The sequence below is a fragment of the Somniosus microcephalus genome, chromosome 28, assembly GCF_052327205.1.
Source record: "Somniosus microcephalus isolate GS21.2 chromosome 28, FLI_Smic_1.0, whole genome shotgun sequence".
NCBI lineage: Eukaryota > Metazoa > Chordata > Chondrichthyes > Squaliformes > Somniosidae > Somniosus > Somniosus microcephalus.
In genome coordinates, this window is record NC_141014.1 from 1,828,783 (window position 1) to 1,846,695 (window position 17,913).

The window sequence follows — 17,913 nt, forward strand, 5'->3', positions numbered from 1 at the left end:
AGCAGTAATTGACTCCTTAATTAATATTGCAACACCCCCTCCCCTTTTACACCCCCCTCTGTCTCGCCTGAAGATTCTATACCCCGGAATATTGAGCTGCCAGTCCTGACCCTCCCTCAACCATGACTCCGTGATAGCAACAATATCGTACTCCCATGTGTTCAACAACAACTTCAGTTCATCCACCTTATTTGCAAAAAAGGGGAGTGGGACTAATTGGAGAGCTCGCTCAAAGAGCCGGCACAGGCACGATGGGCTGAATGGCCCTTTTCTATGCTGTATCATTCTATGATTCTGAAGGAGATGGGGGGAAAAGGGGGAAAGAGAGAGATAAACACATATATCATATAAATTGTTTCAGTGGTTGAGACATAAATATTGGGCAGGACACCAGGAGAACTCTCCTGCTCTTACACAAAATAGTGCCATGGGATCTTTTACATCCACCTGAGAGGGCAAACAGGTCTCGATTTAACATCTCATTGAAAAGACAGCAGCTCCGAGAATGCAGCACCCCCTCAGTACTGCGCTGAAGTGTCAGCTCCAGATTATGTGCTCAAGTCTCTGGAGTGGGACTTGAACCCACAACCTCAGAGTGTGACCACTGAGCCAATGCCGACACCTGAAGTGAGGGATGTATCATCAAAAAGGATGCACGCAGACACTGACCAGACTGACTAGACACAACCAGTCTGTGCTCAACACCGGGGATGGGGGAGGAGGGACAGTCTGTTCACCCCGACATCACCAGAATGTATCCTGCTAACGTTTAGAAACAAACCGTACAAACCTGACACCCACTGTCCGTTGTCAAACTTCAGGCTCTGTCCTCCAATATTCATCACAGGAGCACCATGATCCAGGCCCAGCTCAACCTCACGGGTCACACGGTCCAGCTGGAACAGATACAGGTCCATGCAATATTACAACAGTCACTCCACACAGCAACACACGCTGTCCCACAGCCTATAGGAACAGGAGGAGGTCATTCAGCCCCTCGAGCCTGTTCCGCCATTCAATGAGATCATGGCTGATCTTCCACCTGACTCCATCGACCCGACTTTGCCCCGTATCCCTTAATATCTTTGGTGAACAGAAATCGATCAATCTCAGATTTAAAATTAACAATTGACCCAGCATCAACTTCCGTTTGCGGAAGAGAGTTCCAAACTTCTACCACCCTTTGTGTGTAGAACTGTTTCCCAACTTCACTCCTGAACGGTCTGGCTCTAATTTTTAGACAAAGTCCCCTGGTCCTCGAATCCCCAACCAGTGGGAATAGTTTCTCTCTATCTACTCCCCTTAATATCCTGAAAACTTTGAACAGATCACATTCTAAATTCCAGGGACTACAACCCTAGTTTGTGTAATCTCTCCTCGTAATGTAACTCTTGAAGTCCGGGTATCATTCTGGTAAACCTACGCTGCACTCCCTCCAAGGCCAGTATATCCTTCCTAAGGTGCAGTGCCCAGTCCTGCTCCCAGTGCTCCAGGTGTGGTCTGACCAGGGTTTTGTACAGCTGCAGCATAACTTCTACCCACTTGTAATCTAGTCCTCCAGATCTAAAGGCCAGCATTCCGTTAGCCTTTTTGATTATTTTCTGTACCTGTTCATGACATTTTAATGATCTTTGTACCTGGACCCGAGTCTCTTTGGACCTCCACGGTTTCTAGCTTTTTGCCATTTAGAAAGTACCCTCTGTTCTATCGTTTTTAGGTCCAAAGCAGATGTTCTAATAATTGTCAACATTGAAATCCATTTGCCATAGTTTTGCCCATTTGCCTAATCTATTAATATCTCTTTGTAATTTTATGCTTCCATCTACACTGCCTACATTGGCACCTATCTTTGGGTCATCGGCAAACTGAGATCTATGGCTCTGTATTCCATCTTCCAACTCATTAATATATAAGGTAAATAGTGAGGCCCTAACACAGATCCATGATCCACAAACCACTGCATCAACTGACCCTGGGCTCCACTCTCAGAGAGGCAGGGACACCCGTCCGCCCCACCCCCACGGGGACACCCGCCCGCCCCACCCCCACAGGGACACCCATCCGCCCCACCCCCACGGAGACACCCGTCCGCCCCACCCCCACGGAGACACCCGTCCGCCCCACCCCCACGGGGACACCCGTCCGCCCCACCCCCACGGGGACACCCGTCCGCCCCACCCCCACGGGGACACCCGTCCGCCCCACCCCCACGGGGACACCCGTCCGCCCCACCCCCACGGGGACACCCGTCCGCCCCGTCCGCCCCACCCCCACGGGGACACCCGTCCGCCCCACCCCCACGGGGACACCCGTCCGCCCCGGGGACAGCCGCCCGCCCCACCCCCATGGGGACAACCCTCCGCGCCACACCCCGGGGACACTCCTCCGCCCCGGGGACACCCCTCCGCCCCACCCCCCAGGGACAACCCCCGGGACCAGCGGGCGGGCGGTCGGTGACCGGGACCAGCTGGCGGTCGGTGACTGGGACCAGCTCGCGGTCGGTGACTGGGACCAGCGGGTGGCCGGTGTCTGGGTGGAAGGGGCTCCCTCCAATCGGGGCCGGATGGCCCCATGTACGACATGCGCACTGTGTTGGGGGTAGCATTGTCTAACTGAGCGGCAATACACTGATGACATTTCTCAGCAGCTGGGTGTGACGGAGCTGTGTCCAATCCCCTGTACCCCGGCGTACCGTGTGTAAGCTGGAAAGAGAAGCCGACTTTCTGGGTGGCGTTTTCTTCGGACTAAAGACATTCCCAAACAGAGGCATGGCTCCACTTTGGAGCCTGTTACCTGTAAGTGTAGAAAGGAAACCATCAGCCAAAGCAGAGAGGAGCAGAGAGAGAGAAGCTCAGCCACAGGACGGATCGGGAGGAGCACATTTTGAGGTTTTCCTTGCGGGGAAGAGGAGGAGGAAAGTCTGATAAAGAGGATCAAACCTCTGCGAGGAGCAGAGTGAACCACAACTCGGAGTAACTGGGAGAAGAGAAAGGACACAGACATAATTACATAATTTACAGCACAAAAACAGGCCATTCAGTCCAACAAACCCATGCCGGTGTTTCTGCTCCACACCAGCCTCCTCCCACCCCTCTTCATCGAACCACATCAACATAACCTTCGATTCCGTTCTCCCTCATGCAGTTCCCCTTATATACATCTATGCTATTTACCTCAACTACACCCTGTGGGAGCGAGTTCCACATTCACACCACTCTCTGGATAAAGAAGTTTCTCATGAATTCCCTGTTGGATTTATTAGTGACTATCTTATATTTATGGCCTTTAGTTCTGGACTCCCCCACAACAACAATCACCTGTATTTATATAGCGCCTTTATCGTAGTAAAACGTCCCTAGGCGCTTCACACGAGTGTAATAAGACAAAAAATTGACACTGAGCCACATAAGAAATTAGGGCAGGTGACCAAATGCTTGGTCAGAGGTAGGTTTTAAGGAGCATCTTAAAGGAGGAAAGTGAGGTAGAGAGGCGGAGAGGTTTAGGGAGGGAATTCCACAGTTTAGGACCCAGGCAGCTGAAGGCACAGCCGCCAATGGTGGAGCGATTATAATCAGGGATGCTCAGGAGGGCAGAATTAGAGGAGCGCAGATATCTCGGGGGGGTTGTGGGGCTGAAGGAGATCACAGAGATAGGGAGGGGCGAGGTCATGGGGGGATTTGAAAACAAAGATGAGAATTTTGAAATCAAGGCGTTGCTTAACCAGGAGCCAATGTAGGTCAGCGAGCACAGGGGTGATGGGTGAACGGGACTTGGTGCGAGTTAGGACACGGGCAGCCGAGTTTTGGATGACTTCAAGTTTACGTAGGATAGAATGTGGGAGGCCGGCCAGGAATAGTTGGAATAGTCAAGTCTAGAGGTAACAAAGGTATGGATGATGGTTTCAGCAGCGGATGAGCTGAGGCAGGGGCGGAGATGGGCGATGTTACGAAGGTGGAAGTAGGCGGTCTTAGTTATGCTGCGGATACATGGTCGGAAGCTCATTTCAGGGTCAAATATGACACCAAGGTTGCGAACAGTGTGGTTCAACCTCAGACAGATGTTAGGGAGAGGGATGGAGTCGGTGGCTCGGGAACGGAGTTTGTGGCGGGGACCGAAAACAATGGCTTCGGTCTTCCCAATATTTAATTGGAGAAAATTTCTGCTCATCCAGTGCTGGATGTCGGACAAGCAGTCTGACAAATTAGACACCGTGGAGGGGTCGAGAGAAGTAGTGAGGTACAGCTGGGTGTTGTCAGCACACATGTGGAAACTGATGCTGTGTTTTCGGATGCTGTCGCCAAGGGGCGGCGTGTAGATGAGAAATAGGAGGGGCCAAGTATAGATCCTTGGGGGACAGCAGAGGTAACGGTGCGGGAGCGGGAAGAGAAGCCGTTGCAGGTGATTTTCTGGCTATGATTAGATAGATAAGAATGGAACCAGGCGAGTGCAGTCACACCCAGCTGGACGATAGTGGAGAGGCGTTGGAGGAGGATGGAGTGGTCTACCGTGTCAAAGGCTGCAGACGGGTCGAGAAGGATGAGGATTACCTTTGTCACAGTCACAAAGGATGTCATTTGTGACTTTGACGAGAGCCGTTTCGGTACTGTGGCAGGGGCGGAAATCGGATTGGAGGGATTCAAACCTGGAGTTCCCGGAAAGATGGGCACGGATTTGGGAGGCGACAACATGTTCAAGGACTTTGGAGAGGAAAGGGAGTTGGAGATGGAAAGTGGAAACATCTCCACATCTACCGTATCAAACTCTGTCATAATCTTAAAGAGCTCTATCAGGTCACCCCTCAGTCTTCTCTTTTCGAGCCTGGTATCATCCTTGTAAATCTTTTTTGCACCTTTTCCAGTGCCTCTATATACTTTTTATAATATGGAGACTAGAACTGTTCACAGTACTCAAGCGTAGTCTAGCCAAGTTTCTATGCAAGTTGAACATAACTTCTCTGCTTTTCAATTCTATGCCTCTATAAATGAACCTCAGGGCTTTGTTTGCTTTTTTATGACCTTATTAACCAACGTCACTACTTCTAGTGATTTGTGTATCTGTACCCCCAGATCACTCTGCTCCGCTACCCCATTTAGACACTTATTTTTCAAGGAGTATGTGGACTCCTTAATCTTCCTACCAAAATGTACCACCTCACACTTACGGATATAAAAGTTAATTTGCTAATTACACACCCATTCTGCAAGTTTATTAATGTCTTCCTGTATTTTGTCGCAGTCCTCTGTATTAACTACAACCCCCCAATTTGGTGTTGTCCGCAAATTTTGAAATTGTACTTCCGATTCCCGAGTCCAAATCGTTTATGTAAATGGTGAACAACAGTGATCCCAAGCCCCGATCCCTGTGGAACACCACGACCCACCTTTTGCCAATGTGAGTACGACTCTCTATTATCTGGTTTTTACCAGCTTGTTATCAATTCTGCTGCTTGTCTCCCGACTCCACATGTTCTGACCTTAGTCATGAGTCTACTATGCGGTACCTTATCGAAGGCCTTTTGAAAACCCAAATATATTACGTCTACCAATACACTTTCTGTTAATTCTTCAAAGAATTTAATAAGGTTAGTCAAACGTGACCTTCGCTATTGGAATCCGAGCTGAGTATTCTGTATTATATTTTCAGTTTCTAGGTGTTTTTCTATTACATCTTTGAGTAAGGATTCCATCATCTTTCCTACCAACGACATTAAGCTAACTGGTCTGTAGTTCCCTGGGCTTGTTCTATCTCACTTTTTAAATATAGGAATCACATTCGCTGTCTGCCAGTCCTCTGGCACTTTGACTTTGTCCAATGAATTTTTATATATAATAGTGCCTTTGCTGCTTTTTCCTTAGCTTCTTTTAATATGTACGGATGCAATCCATACAATCCAGGGGTTTTATCCTCTCAGAGTTTGATTAGATTATTAATGATCTCTCCCTTTCTGTCCTAAATGTCTTTATATCTTTTTTGCTCTCTTCTTCCAATGTCATGTCCACCCTGTTAGTCTCCCTGGTAAATACCGAGGCAAAGCAATGATTTAATATTACTGCCATCTCGCGGTCATTGCTGGTGAGTTTCTCAGATATTCCTCAGTGGTCCTATCCCGATCCTGATTTCTCTACTGTTATTTATGTGTCTGTAGAATACTTCACTATTTCTTTTTATATTTCTTGATCATTTAATTTTGTCGTTTCTCGTTGCCTTCCAAATTGTTTTTTTGACTTCTGCCCTAACCTCTTATTCCCTTTTATCATCCTCTCCTTCGCTGTGTGTGTTTAGCAGTGTATGCCCTTTTCTCTAGTTCCAGTTCTGTCCTTATCTTTATATTCATCCATGGTGTGTCATTACTGGCTAGTTTGTTCTTGCTTTTTAGTGGGATATATTTCTCCTGGACTACATTGATCACCTTTTTAAAGGTTTCCCACTGCTGTTCTATTCCTTTGCCAGTAAATTATTCCAGTTCAATTTCCCTAGTTCAATTCACATCCCTCAAATCAGCTTTGGTCCAATTTATTTCTTGGCTCTTTGTCTAATTTTTGTCCTTCTCAATCTTTATCGTAAACGTTGGGGATTAAAGAGCACACATGTGACAGCCTTTGGAAAAGATGCAGTGATACACATGGCCCCAACCCAGTGTATATAACCGGGCTCTGTTACCGAGTCCTGTCAGTGTATATAACCGGGCTCTGTTACCGAGTCCCGTCAGTGTATATAACCGGGCTCTGTTACCGAGTCCTGTCAGTGTATATAACCGGGCTCTGTTACCGAGTCCTGTCAGTGTATATAACCGGGCTCTGTTACCGAGTCCTGTCTCAGTGTATATAACCGGGCTCTGTTACCGAGTCCTGTCTCAGTGTATATAACCGGGCTCTGTTACCGAGTCCTGTCTCAGTGTATATAACCGGGCTCTGTTACCGAGTCCTGTCAGTGTATATAACCAGGCTCTGTTACCGAGTCCTGTCAGTGTATATAACCGGGCTCTGTTACCGAGTCCTGTCAGTGTATATAACCGGGCTCTGTTACCGAGTCCTGTCAGTGTATATAACCGGGCTCTGTTACCGAGTCCTGTCTCAGTGTATATAACCGGGCTCTGTTACCGAGTCCTGTCTCAGTGTATATAACCGGGCTCTGTTACCGAGTCCTGTCGGTGTATATAACCAGGCTCTGTTACCGAGTCCTGTCAGTGTATATAACCGGGCTCTGTTACCGAGTCCTGTCAGTGTATATAACCGGGCTCTGTTACCGAGTCCTGTCAGTGTATATAACCGGGCTCTGTTACCGAGTCCTGTCAGTGTATATAACCGGGCTCTGTTACCGAGTCCTGTCAGTGTATATAACCGGGCTCTGTTACCGAGTCCTGTCAGTGTATATAACCGGGCTCTGTTACCGAGTCCTGTCAGTGTATATAACCAGGCTCTGTTACCGAGTCCTGTCAGTGTATATAACCGGGCTCTGTTACCGAGTCCTGTCAGTGTATATAACCGGGCTCTGTTACCGAGTCCTGTCAGTGTATATAACCGGGCTCTGTTACCGAGTCCTGTCAGTGTATATAACCGGGCTCTGTTACCAAGCCCTGTCAGTGTATATAACCGGGCTCTGTTACCGAGACCTGTCAGTGTATATAACCGGGCTCTGTTACCGAGTCCTGTCAGTGTATATAACCGGGCTCTGTTACCGAGTCCTGTCAGTGTATATAACCGGGCTCTGTAACGAGTCCTGTCAGTGTATATAACCGGGCTCTGTTACCGAGTCCTGTCAGTGTATATAACCGGGCTCTGTTACCGAGTCCTGTCAGTGTATATAACCGGGCTCTGTTACCGAGTCCTGTCGGTGTATATAACCGGGCTCTGTTACCGAGTCCTGTCAGTGTATATAACCGGGCTCTGTTACCGAGTCCCGTCAGTGTATATAACCGGGCTCTGTTACCGAGTCCTGTCAGTGTATATAACCGGGCTCTGTGACCGAGTCCTGTCAGTGTATATAACCGGGCTCTGTTACCGAGTCCTGTCAGTGTATATAACCGGGCTCTGTTACCGAGTCCTGTCTCAGTGTATATAACCGGGCTCTGTTACCGAGTCCTGTCAGTGTATATAACCGGGCTCTGTTACCGAGTCCTGTCAGTGTATATAACCGGGCTCTGTTACCGAGTCCTGTCAGTGTATATAACCGGGCTCTGTTACCGAGTCCTGTCAGTGTATATAACCAGGCTCTGTTACCGAGTCCTGTCAGTGTATATAACCGGGCTCTGTTACCGAGTCCTGTCAGTGTATATAACCGGGCTCTGTTACCGAGTCCTGTCAGTGTATATAACCGGGCTCTGTTACCGAGTCCTGTCAGTGTATATAACCGGGCTCTGTTACCAAGCCCTGTCAGTGTATATAACCGGGCTCTGTTACCGAGACCTGTCAGTGTATATAACCGGGCTCTGTTACCGAGTCCTGTCAGTGTATATAACCGGGCTCTGTTACCGAGTCCTGTCAGTGTATATAACCGGGCTCTGTAACGAGTCCTGTCAGTGTATATAACCGGGCTCTGTTACCGAGTCCTGTCAGTGTATATAACCGGGCTCTGTTACCGAGTCCTGTCAGTGTATATAACCGGGCTCTGTTACCGAGTCCTGTCGGTGTATATAACCGGGCTCTGTTACCGAGTCCTGTCAGTGTATATAACCGGGCTCTGTTACCGAGTCCCGTCAGTGTATATAACCGGGCTCTGTTACCGAGTCCTGTCAGTGTATATAACCGGGCTCTGTGACCGAGTCCCGTCAGTGTATATAACCGGGCTCTGTTACCGAGTCCCGTCAGTGTATATAACCGGGCTCTGTTACCGAGTCCTGTCTCAGTGTATATAACCGGGCTCTGTTACCGAGTCCTGTCAGTGTATATAACCGGGCTCTGTTACCGAGTCCTGTCAGTGTATATAACCGGGCTCTGTTACCGAGTCCTGTCGGTGTATATAACCGGGCTCTGTTACCGAGTCCCGTCAGTGTATATACCCGGGCTCTGTTACCGAGTCCTGTCGGTGTATATAACCGGGCTCTGTTACCGAGTCCTGTCGGTGTATATAACCGGGCTCTGTTACCGAGTCCTGTCTCAGTGTATATAACCGGGCTCTGTGACCGAGTCCAGTCAGTGTATATAACCGGGCTCTGTTACCGAGACCTGTCGGTGTATATAACCGGGCTCTGTGACCGAGTCCTGTCTCAGTGTATATAACCGGGCTCTGTTACCGAGCCCTGTCGGTGTATATAACCGGGCTCTGTTACCGAGTCCTGTCGGTGTATATAACCGGGCTCTGTTACCGAGTCCTGTCAGTGTATATAACCGGGCTCTGTTACCGAGTCCTGTCGGTGTATATAACCAGGCTCTGTTACCGAGTCCTGTCGGTGTATATAACCGGGCTCTGTTACCGAGTCCTGTCGGTGTATATAACCGGGCTCTGTTACCGAGTCCCGTCGGTGTATATAACCGGGCTCTGTTACCGAGTCCCGTCAGTGTATATAACCGGGCTCTGTTACCGAGTCCTGTCAGCGTATATAACCGGGCTCTGTTACCGAGTCCTGTCTCAGTGTATATAACCGGGCTCTGTGACCGAGTCCAGTCAGTGTATATAACCGGGCTCTGTGACCGAGTCCAGTCTCAGTTTATATAACCGGGCTCTGTGACCGAGTCCAGTCAGTGTATATAACCGGGCTCTGTTACCGAGTCCTGTCAGTGTATATAACCGGGCTCTGTGACCGAGTCCTGTCAGTGTATATAACCGGGCTCTGTTACCGAGTCCTGTCAGTGTATATAACCGGGCTCTGTTACCGAGACCTGTCGGTGTATATAACCGGGCTCTGTGACCGAGTCCTGTCTCAGTGTATATAACCGGGCTCTGTTACCGAGTCCTGTCGGTGTATATAACCGGGCTCTGTGACCGAGTCCTGTCGGTGTATATAACCGGGCTGTGTTACCGAGTCCTGTCGGTGTATATAACCGGGCTGTGTTACCGAGTCCTGTCAGTGTATATAACCGGGCTCTGTTACCGAGTCCTGTCAGTGTATATAACCGGGCTCTGTTACCGAGACCTGTCGGTGTATATAACCGGGCTCTGTGACCGAGTCCTGTCTCAGTGTATATAACCGGGCTCTGTTACCGAGTCCTGTCAGTGTATATAACCGGGCTCTGTTACCGAGTCCTGTCGGTGTATATAACCGGGCTCTGTTACCGAGTCCTGTCAGTGTATATAACCGGGCTCTGTTACCGAGTCCTGTCGGTGTATATAACCGGGCTCTGTTACCGAGTCCGGTCGGTGTATATAACCAGGCTCTGTTACCGAGTCCTGTCAGTGTATATAACCGGGCTCTGTTACCGAGTCCTGTCAGTGTATATAACCGGGCTCTGTTACCGAGTCCTGTCGGTGTATATAACCAGGCTCTGTTACCGAGTCCTGTCAGTGTATATAACCGGGCTCTGTTACCGAGTCCTGTCAGTGTATATAACCGGGCTCTGTTACCGAGTCCTGTCAGTGTATATAACCGGGCTCTGTTACCGAGTCCTGTCTCAGTGTATATAACCGGGCTCTGTTACCGAGTCCTGTCGGTGTATATAACCGGGCTCTGTTACCGAGTCCCGTCAGTGTATATAACCGGGCTCTGTTACCGAGTCCCGTCAGTGTATATAACCGGGCTCTGTTACCGAGTCCTGTCGGTGTATATAACCGGGCTCTGTTACCGAGTCCTGTCGGTGTATATAACCGGGCTCTGTTACCGAGTCCTGTCTCAGTGTATATAACCGGGCTCTGTGACCGAGTCCAGTCAGTGTATATAACCGGGCTCTGTGACCGAGTCCTGTCTCAGTGTATATAACCGGGCTCTGTTACCGAGTCCTGTCAGTGTATATAACCGGGCTCTGTGACCGAGTCCTGTCAGTGTATATAACCGGGCTCTGTTACCGAGTCCTGTCAGTGTATATAACCGGGCTCTGTTACCGAGACCTGTCGGTGTATATAACCGGGCTCTGTTACCGAGTCCTGTCAGTGTATATAACCGGGCTCTGTTACCGAGTCCTGTCAGTGTATATAACCGGGCTCTGTTACCGAGTCCTGTCGGTGTATATAACCGGGCTCTGTGACCGAGTCCTGTCGGTGTATATAACCGGGCTCTGTTACCGAGTCCTGTCAGTGTATATAACCGGGCTCTGTTACCGAGTCCTGTCAGTGTATATAACCGGGCTCTGTTACCGAGTCCCGTCAGTGTATATAACCGGGCTCTGTTACCGAGTCCCGTCAGTGTATATAACCGGGCTCTGTGACCGAGTCCTGTCGGTGTATATAACCGGGCTCTGTTACCGAGTCCTGTCAGTGTATATAACCGGGCTCTGTTACCGAGTCCAGTCTCAGTGTATATAACCGGGCTCTGTAACGAGTCCTGTCAGTGTATATAACCGGGCTCTGTTACCGAGTCCAGTCTCAGTGTATATAACCGGGCTCTGTTACCGAGTCCTGTCAGTGTATATAACCGGGCTCTGTTACCAAGCCCTGTCAGTGTATATAACCGGGCTCTGTTACCGAGTCCTGTCAGTGTATATAACCGGGCTCTGTTACCGAGTCCTGTCGGTGTATATAACCGGGCTCTGTGACCGAGTCCTGTCGGTGTATATAACCGGGCTCTGTGACCGAGTCCTGTCTCGGTGTATATAACCGGGCTCTGTTACCGAGTCCTGTCGGTGTATATAACCGGGCTCTGTTACCGAGTCCTGTCGGTGTATATAACCGGGCTCTGTTACCGAGTCCTGTCGGTGTATATAACCGGGCTCTGTAACGAGTCCTGTCAGTGTATATAACCGGGCTCTGTTACCGAGTCCTGTCGGTGTATATAACCGGGCTCTGTTACCGAGCCCTGTCGGTGTATATAACCGGGCTCTGTGACCGAGTCCAGTCTCAATGTATATAACCGGGCTCTGTTACCGAGTCCTGTCAGTGTATATAACCGGGCTCTGTTACCGAGTCCTGTCAGTGTATATAACCGGGCTCTGTTACCGAGTCCAGTCTCAGTGTATATAACCAGGCTCTGTGACCGAGTCCAGTCTCAGTGTATATAACCGGGCTCTGTGACCGAGTCCAGTCTCAGTGTATATAACCGGGCTCTGTTACCGAGTCCTGTCAGTGTATATAACCAGGCTCTGTTACCGAGTCCCGTCAGTGTATATAACCGGGCTCTGTTACCGAGTCCTGTCTCAGTGTATATAACCGGGCTCTGTTACCAAGTCCTGTCGGTGTATATAACCGGGCTCTGTGACCGAGTCCTGTCAGTGTATATAACCGGGCTCTGTTACCGAGTCCTGTCAGTGTATATAACCAGGCTCTGTTACCGAGTCCCGTCAGTGTATATAACCGGGCTCTGTTACCGAGTCCCGTCAGTGTATATAACCGGGCTCTGTGACCGAGTCCTGTCAGTGTATATAACCGGGCTCTGTTACCGAGTCCTGTCTCGGTGTATATAACCGGGCTCTGTTACCGAGTCCTGTCGGTGTATATAACCGGGCTCTGTAACGAGTCCTGTCAGTGTATATAACCGGGCTCTGTTACCGAGTCCTGTCGGTGTATATAACCGGGCTCTGTTACCGAGTCCTGTCAGTGTATATAACCAGGCTCTGTTACCGAGCCCTGTCGGTGTATATAACCGGGCTCTGTTACCGAGTCCTGTCAGTGTATATAACCGGGCTCTGTTACCGAGTCCTGTCAGTGTATATAACCGGGCTCTGTGACCGAGTCCAGTCTCAGTGTATATAACCGGGCTCTGTGACCGAGTCCTGTCAGTGTATATAACCGGGCTCTGTGACCGAGTCCTGTCAGTGTATATAACCGGGCTCTGTTACCGAGTCCTGTCAGTGTATATAACCGGGCTCTGTTACCGAGTCCAGTCTCAGTGTATATAACCGGGCTCTGTGACCGAGTCCAGTCTCAGTGTATATAACCGGGCTCTGTGACCGAGTCCTGTCGGTGTATATAACCGGGCTCTGTTACCGAGTCCTGTCGGTGTATATAACCGGGCTCTGTGACCGAGTCCTGTCTCAGTGTATATAACCGGGCTCTGTGACCGAGTCCAGTCTCAGTGTATATAACCGGGCTCTGTTACCGAGTCCTGTCAGTGTATATAACCGGGCTCTGTGACCGAGTCCAGTCTCAGTGTATATAACCGGGCTCTGTGACCGAGTCCAGTCTCAGTGTATATAACCGGGCTCTGTGACCGAGTCCTGTCGGTGTATATAACCGGGCTCTGTTACCGAGTCCTGTCGGTGTATATAACCGGGCTCTGTGACCGAGTCCTGTCTCAGTGTATATAACCGGGCTCTGTGACCGAGTCCAGTCTCAGTGTATATAACCGGGCTCTGTGACCAAGTCCTGTCGGTGTATATAACCGGGCTCTGTTACCGAGTCCTGTCGGTGTATATAACCGGGCTCTGTGACCAAGTCCTGTCTCAGTGTATATAACCGGGCTCTGTGACCGAGTCCAGTCTCAGTGTATATAACCGGGCTCTGTTACCGAGTCCTGTCAGTGTATATAACCGGGCTCTGTGACCGAGTCCAGTCTCAGTGTATATAACCGGGCTCTGTGACCGAGTCCAGTCTCAGTGTATATAACCGGGCTCTGTGACCGAGTCCTGTCGGTGTATATAACCGGGCTCTGTTACCGAGTCCTGTCGGTGTATATAACCGGGCTCTGTGACCGAGTCCTGTCTCAGTGTATATAACCGGGCTCTGTGACCGAGTCCAGTCTCAGTGTATATAACCGGGCTCTGTGACCGAGTCCTGTCGGTGTATATAACCGGGCTCTGTTACCGAGTCCTGTCGGTGTATATAACCGGGCTCTGTGACCGAGTCCTGTCTCAGTGTATATAACCGGGCTCTGTGACCGAGTCCAGTCTCAGTGTATATAACCGGGCTCTGTGACCAAGTCCTGTCGGTGTATATAACCGGGCTCTGTTACCGAGTCCTGTCGGTGTATATAACCGGGCTCTGTGACCAAGTCCTGTCTCAGTGTATATAACCGGGCTCTGTGACCGAGTCCAGTCTCAGTGTATATAACCGGGCTCTGTTACCGAGTCCTGTCAGTGTATATAACCGGGCTCTGTGACCGAGTCCAGTCTCAGTGTATATAACCGGGCTCTGTGACCGAGTCCAGTCTCAGTGTATATAACCGGGCTCTGTGACCGAGTCCTGTCGGTGTATATAACCGGGCTCTGTTACCGAGTCCTGTCGGTGTATATAACCGGGCTCTGTGACCGAGTCCTGTCTCAGTGTATATAACCGGGCTCTGTGACCGAGTCCAGTCTCAGTGTATATAACCGGGCTCTGTGACCGAGTCCTGTCGGTGTATATAACCGGGCTCTGTTACCGAGTCCTGTCGGTGTATATAACCGGGCTCTGTGACCGAGTCCTGTCTCAGTGTATATAACCGGGCTCTGTGACCGAGTCCAGTCTCAGTGTATATAACCGGGCTCTGTGACCGAGTCCTGTCGGTGTATATAACCGGGCTCTGTTACCGAGTCCTGTCGGTGTATATAACCGGGCTCTGTGACCGAGTCCTGTCGGTGTATATAACCGGGCTCTGTTACCGAGTCCTGTCGGTGTATATAACCGGGCTCTGTGACCGAGTCCTGTCTCAGTGTATATAACCGGGCTCTGTGACCGAGTCCAGTCTCAGTGTATATAACCGGGCTCTGTGACCAAGTCCTGTCGGTGTATATAACCGGGCTCTGTTACCGAGTCCTGTCGGTGTATATAACCGGGCTCTGTGACCAAGTCCTGTCTCAGTGTATATAACCGGGCTCTGTGACCGAGTCCAGTCTCAGTGTATATAACCGGGCTCTGTTACCGAGTCCTGTCAGTGTATATAACCGGGCTCTGTGACCGAGTCCAGTCTCAGTGTATATAACCGGGCTCTGTGACCGAGTCCTGTCGGTGTATATAACCGGGCTCTGTTACCGAGTCCTGTCGGTGTATATAACCGGGCTCTGTGACCGAGTCCTGTCTCAGTGTATATAACCGGGCTCTGTGACCGAGTCCAGTCTCAGTGTATATAACCGGGCTCTGTGACCGAGTCCTGTCGGTGTATATAACCGGGCTCTGTTACCGAGTCCTGTCAGTGTATATAACCGGGCTCTGTGACCGAGTCCTGTCGGTGTATATAACCGGGCTCTGTTACCGAGTCCTGTCGGTGTATATAACCGGGCTCTGTGACCGAGTCCTGTCTCAGTGTATATAACCGGGCTCTGTGACCGAGTCCAGTCTCAGTGTATATAACCGGGCTCTGTGACCGAGTCCTGTCGGTGTATATAACCGGGCTCTGTTACCGAGTCCTGTCGGTGTATATAACCGGGCTCTGTGACCGAGTCCTGTCGGTGTATATAACCGGGCTCTGTGACCGAGTCCTGTCGGTGTATATAACCGGGCTCTGTGACCGAGTCCTGTCGGTGTATATAACCGGGCTCTGTTACCGAGTCCTGTCGGTGTATATAACCGGGCTCTGTGACCGAGTCCTGTCGGTGTATATAACCGGGCTCTGTTACCGAGTCCTGTCAGTGTATATAACCGGGCTCTGTGACCGAGTCCTGTCAGTGTATATATGGTCGGGTACTCACCATTTGTTGCTCGGGCCTGTCCTGTCGCTGGGCCCCGGGCTGGGTTTCTCGGGCCTGTCCTGTCGCTGGGCCCCGGGCTGGGTTGCTCGGCCTGTCGCTGGGCCCCGGGCTGGGCTGCTCGGCCTGTCGCTGGGCCCCGGGCTGGGCTGCTTGTCCTGTCGCTGGGCCCCGGGCTGGGCTGCTCGTCCTGTCGCTGGGCCCCGGGCTGGGTTGCTTGGCCTGTCGCTGGGCCCCGGGCTGGGTTGCTCGTCCTGTCGCTGGGCCCCGGGCTGGGTTGCTTGGCCTGTCGCTGGGCCCCGGGCTGGGTTTCTCGGGCCTGTCCTGTCGCTGGGCCCCGGGCTGGGTTTCTCGGGCCTGTCCTGTCGCTGGGCCCCGGGCTGGGTTGCTTGTCCTGTCGCTGGGCCCCGGGCTGGGTTGCTCGGCCTGTCGCTGGGCCCCGGGCTGGGTTGCTCGGCCTGTCGCTGGGCCCCGGGCTGGGTTTCTCGGGCTTGTCCTGTCGCTGGGCCCCGGGCTGGGTTGCTCGGCCTGTCGCTGGGCCCCGGGCTGGGTTGCTCGGCCTGTCGCTGGGCCCCGGGCTGGGCTGCTTGTCCTGTCGCTGGGCCCCGGGCTGGGTTGCTCAGGCCTGGCTCTGTCGGGTGGAATGGCTCTGGCTGAGTCCACTTGCTCCGAGGGGGTGTCCCTGAGCTTGTTTCTCTCTCTCTCTCCGGGAATCTAGCGGACCAGGCGGGCAGTCATCGCGTCTCCCCCGCCAATCTCACGGCATCGGCGCGCTGAGTTACCACAGCAACAGCGGCCAACAATGGGCGGCCGGAGAGCGAGTGGGTGAGTGAGGGAATGAGAGAGTGAGGGAGGGAGTGGGAGAGTGGGTGAGAGAGTGAGGGAGGGTGAGAGTGAGGGAGAGAGAGTGAGAGAGGGAGTGGGTGGGTGAGAGAGGGAGTGAGGGAGGGTGAGAGTGAGGAGAGAGAGTGAGTGTGTGAGAGAGGGAGAAAGAGAGTGTGAGAGGGTTAGAGAGGGAGGGAGAGAATGAGTGAGGGAGAGAATGAGGGTGAGAGAGGGAGGGGAGAGAGAGAGAGAGAGGGAGGGAGAGAATGAGGGTGAGACAGAGTGAGTGAAGGAGAGGGAGGGAGAGAGTGTGAGGAAGTGAGGGAGAGAGTGAGGTACAGAGAGAGAGAGTGTGTGAGAGAGGGGAGGGAGAGAGGGAGGGGTAGAGAGAGAGAGGGCGGGAGAGAGAGAGGGTGCCACACACTGACCCCCCCCCCCCCACACACTGACTCCCCCCCCCCCCACACACTGACTCCCCCCACACACTGACTCCCCCCCCCCCACACACTGACTCCCCCCACACACTGGCCCCCCCACACAGTGACCCCCCCACACACTGACTCCCCCACACACTGACCCCCCCACACACTGACTCCCCCCCCACACACTGACTCCCCCCACACACTGACCCCCCCCCACACACTGACTCCCCCCCACACACACTGACCCCCCCCCCACACACTGACCCCCCCACACACTGACTCCCCCCACACACTGACCCCCCCACACACTGACCCCCCCCACACACACTGACCCCCCCCCACACACTGACCCCCCCCACACACTGACTCCCCCCCACACACTGACTCCCCCCACACACTGACCCCCCCCACACACACTGACCCCCCCCCACACACTGACCCCCCACACACTGACTCCCCCACACACTGACCCCCCCACACACTGACTCCCCCCACACACTGACCCCCCCACACACTGACCCCCCCCACACACACTGACCCCCCCCACACACTGACTCCCCCCACACACTGACCCCCCCACACAGTGACCCCCCCACACACTGACCCCCCCCACACACTGACCCCCCCACACACTGACCCCCCCACACACTGACCCCCCCACACACTGACCCCCCCCACACACTGACTCCCCCACACACTGACCCCCCCCACACACTGACCCCCCCCACACACTGACTCCCCCCACACACTGACCCCCCCCACACACTGACCCCCCCACACACTGACCCCCACACACACTGACCACCCCCACACACTGACCCCCCCACACACTGACCCCACACACACTGACTCCCCCACACACTGACCCCCCCCACACACTGACCCCCCCCACACACTGACTCCCCCACACACTGACCCCCCCCCACACACTGACTCCCCCCCACACACACTGACCCCCCCCACACACTGACCCCCCCCCACACACTGACCCCCCCACACACTGACCCCCCCACACACACTGACCCCCCCCACACACACTG

The 17,913-nt window shown here is 52.5% G+C and overlaps 1 protein-coding gene across 1 annotated transcript; it reads right to left on the reverse strand.

Annotated features, from left to right (window-relative positions):
• Positions 1-683: 683 nt before the first annotated feature.
• Positions 684-16,241, reverse strand: LOC147098717 (protein chibby homolog 1-like). Its single transcript, XM_085969405.1, has 3 exons — positions 15,630-16,241; positions 2,693-2,793; positions 684-896 (listed from the first exon to the last, which is right to left on the reverse strand). The coding sequence occupies exons 2-3, from the start codon at positions 2,768-2,770 to the stop codon at positions 699-701; spliced, it is 276 nt and encodes a 91-aa protein (XP_085825531.1). The 5' UTR covers positions 2,771-2,793; positions 15,630-16,241; the 3' UTR covers positions 684-698.
• Positions 16,242-17,913: the final 1,672 nt, after the last annotated feature.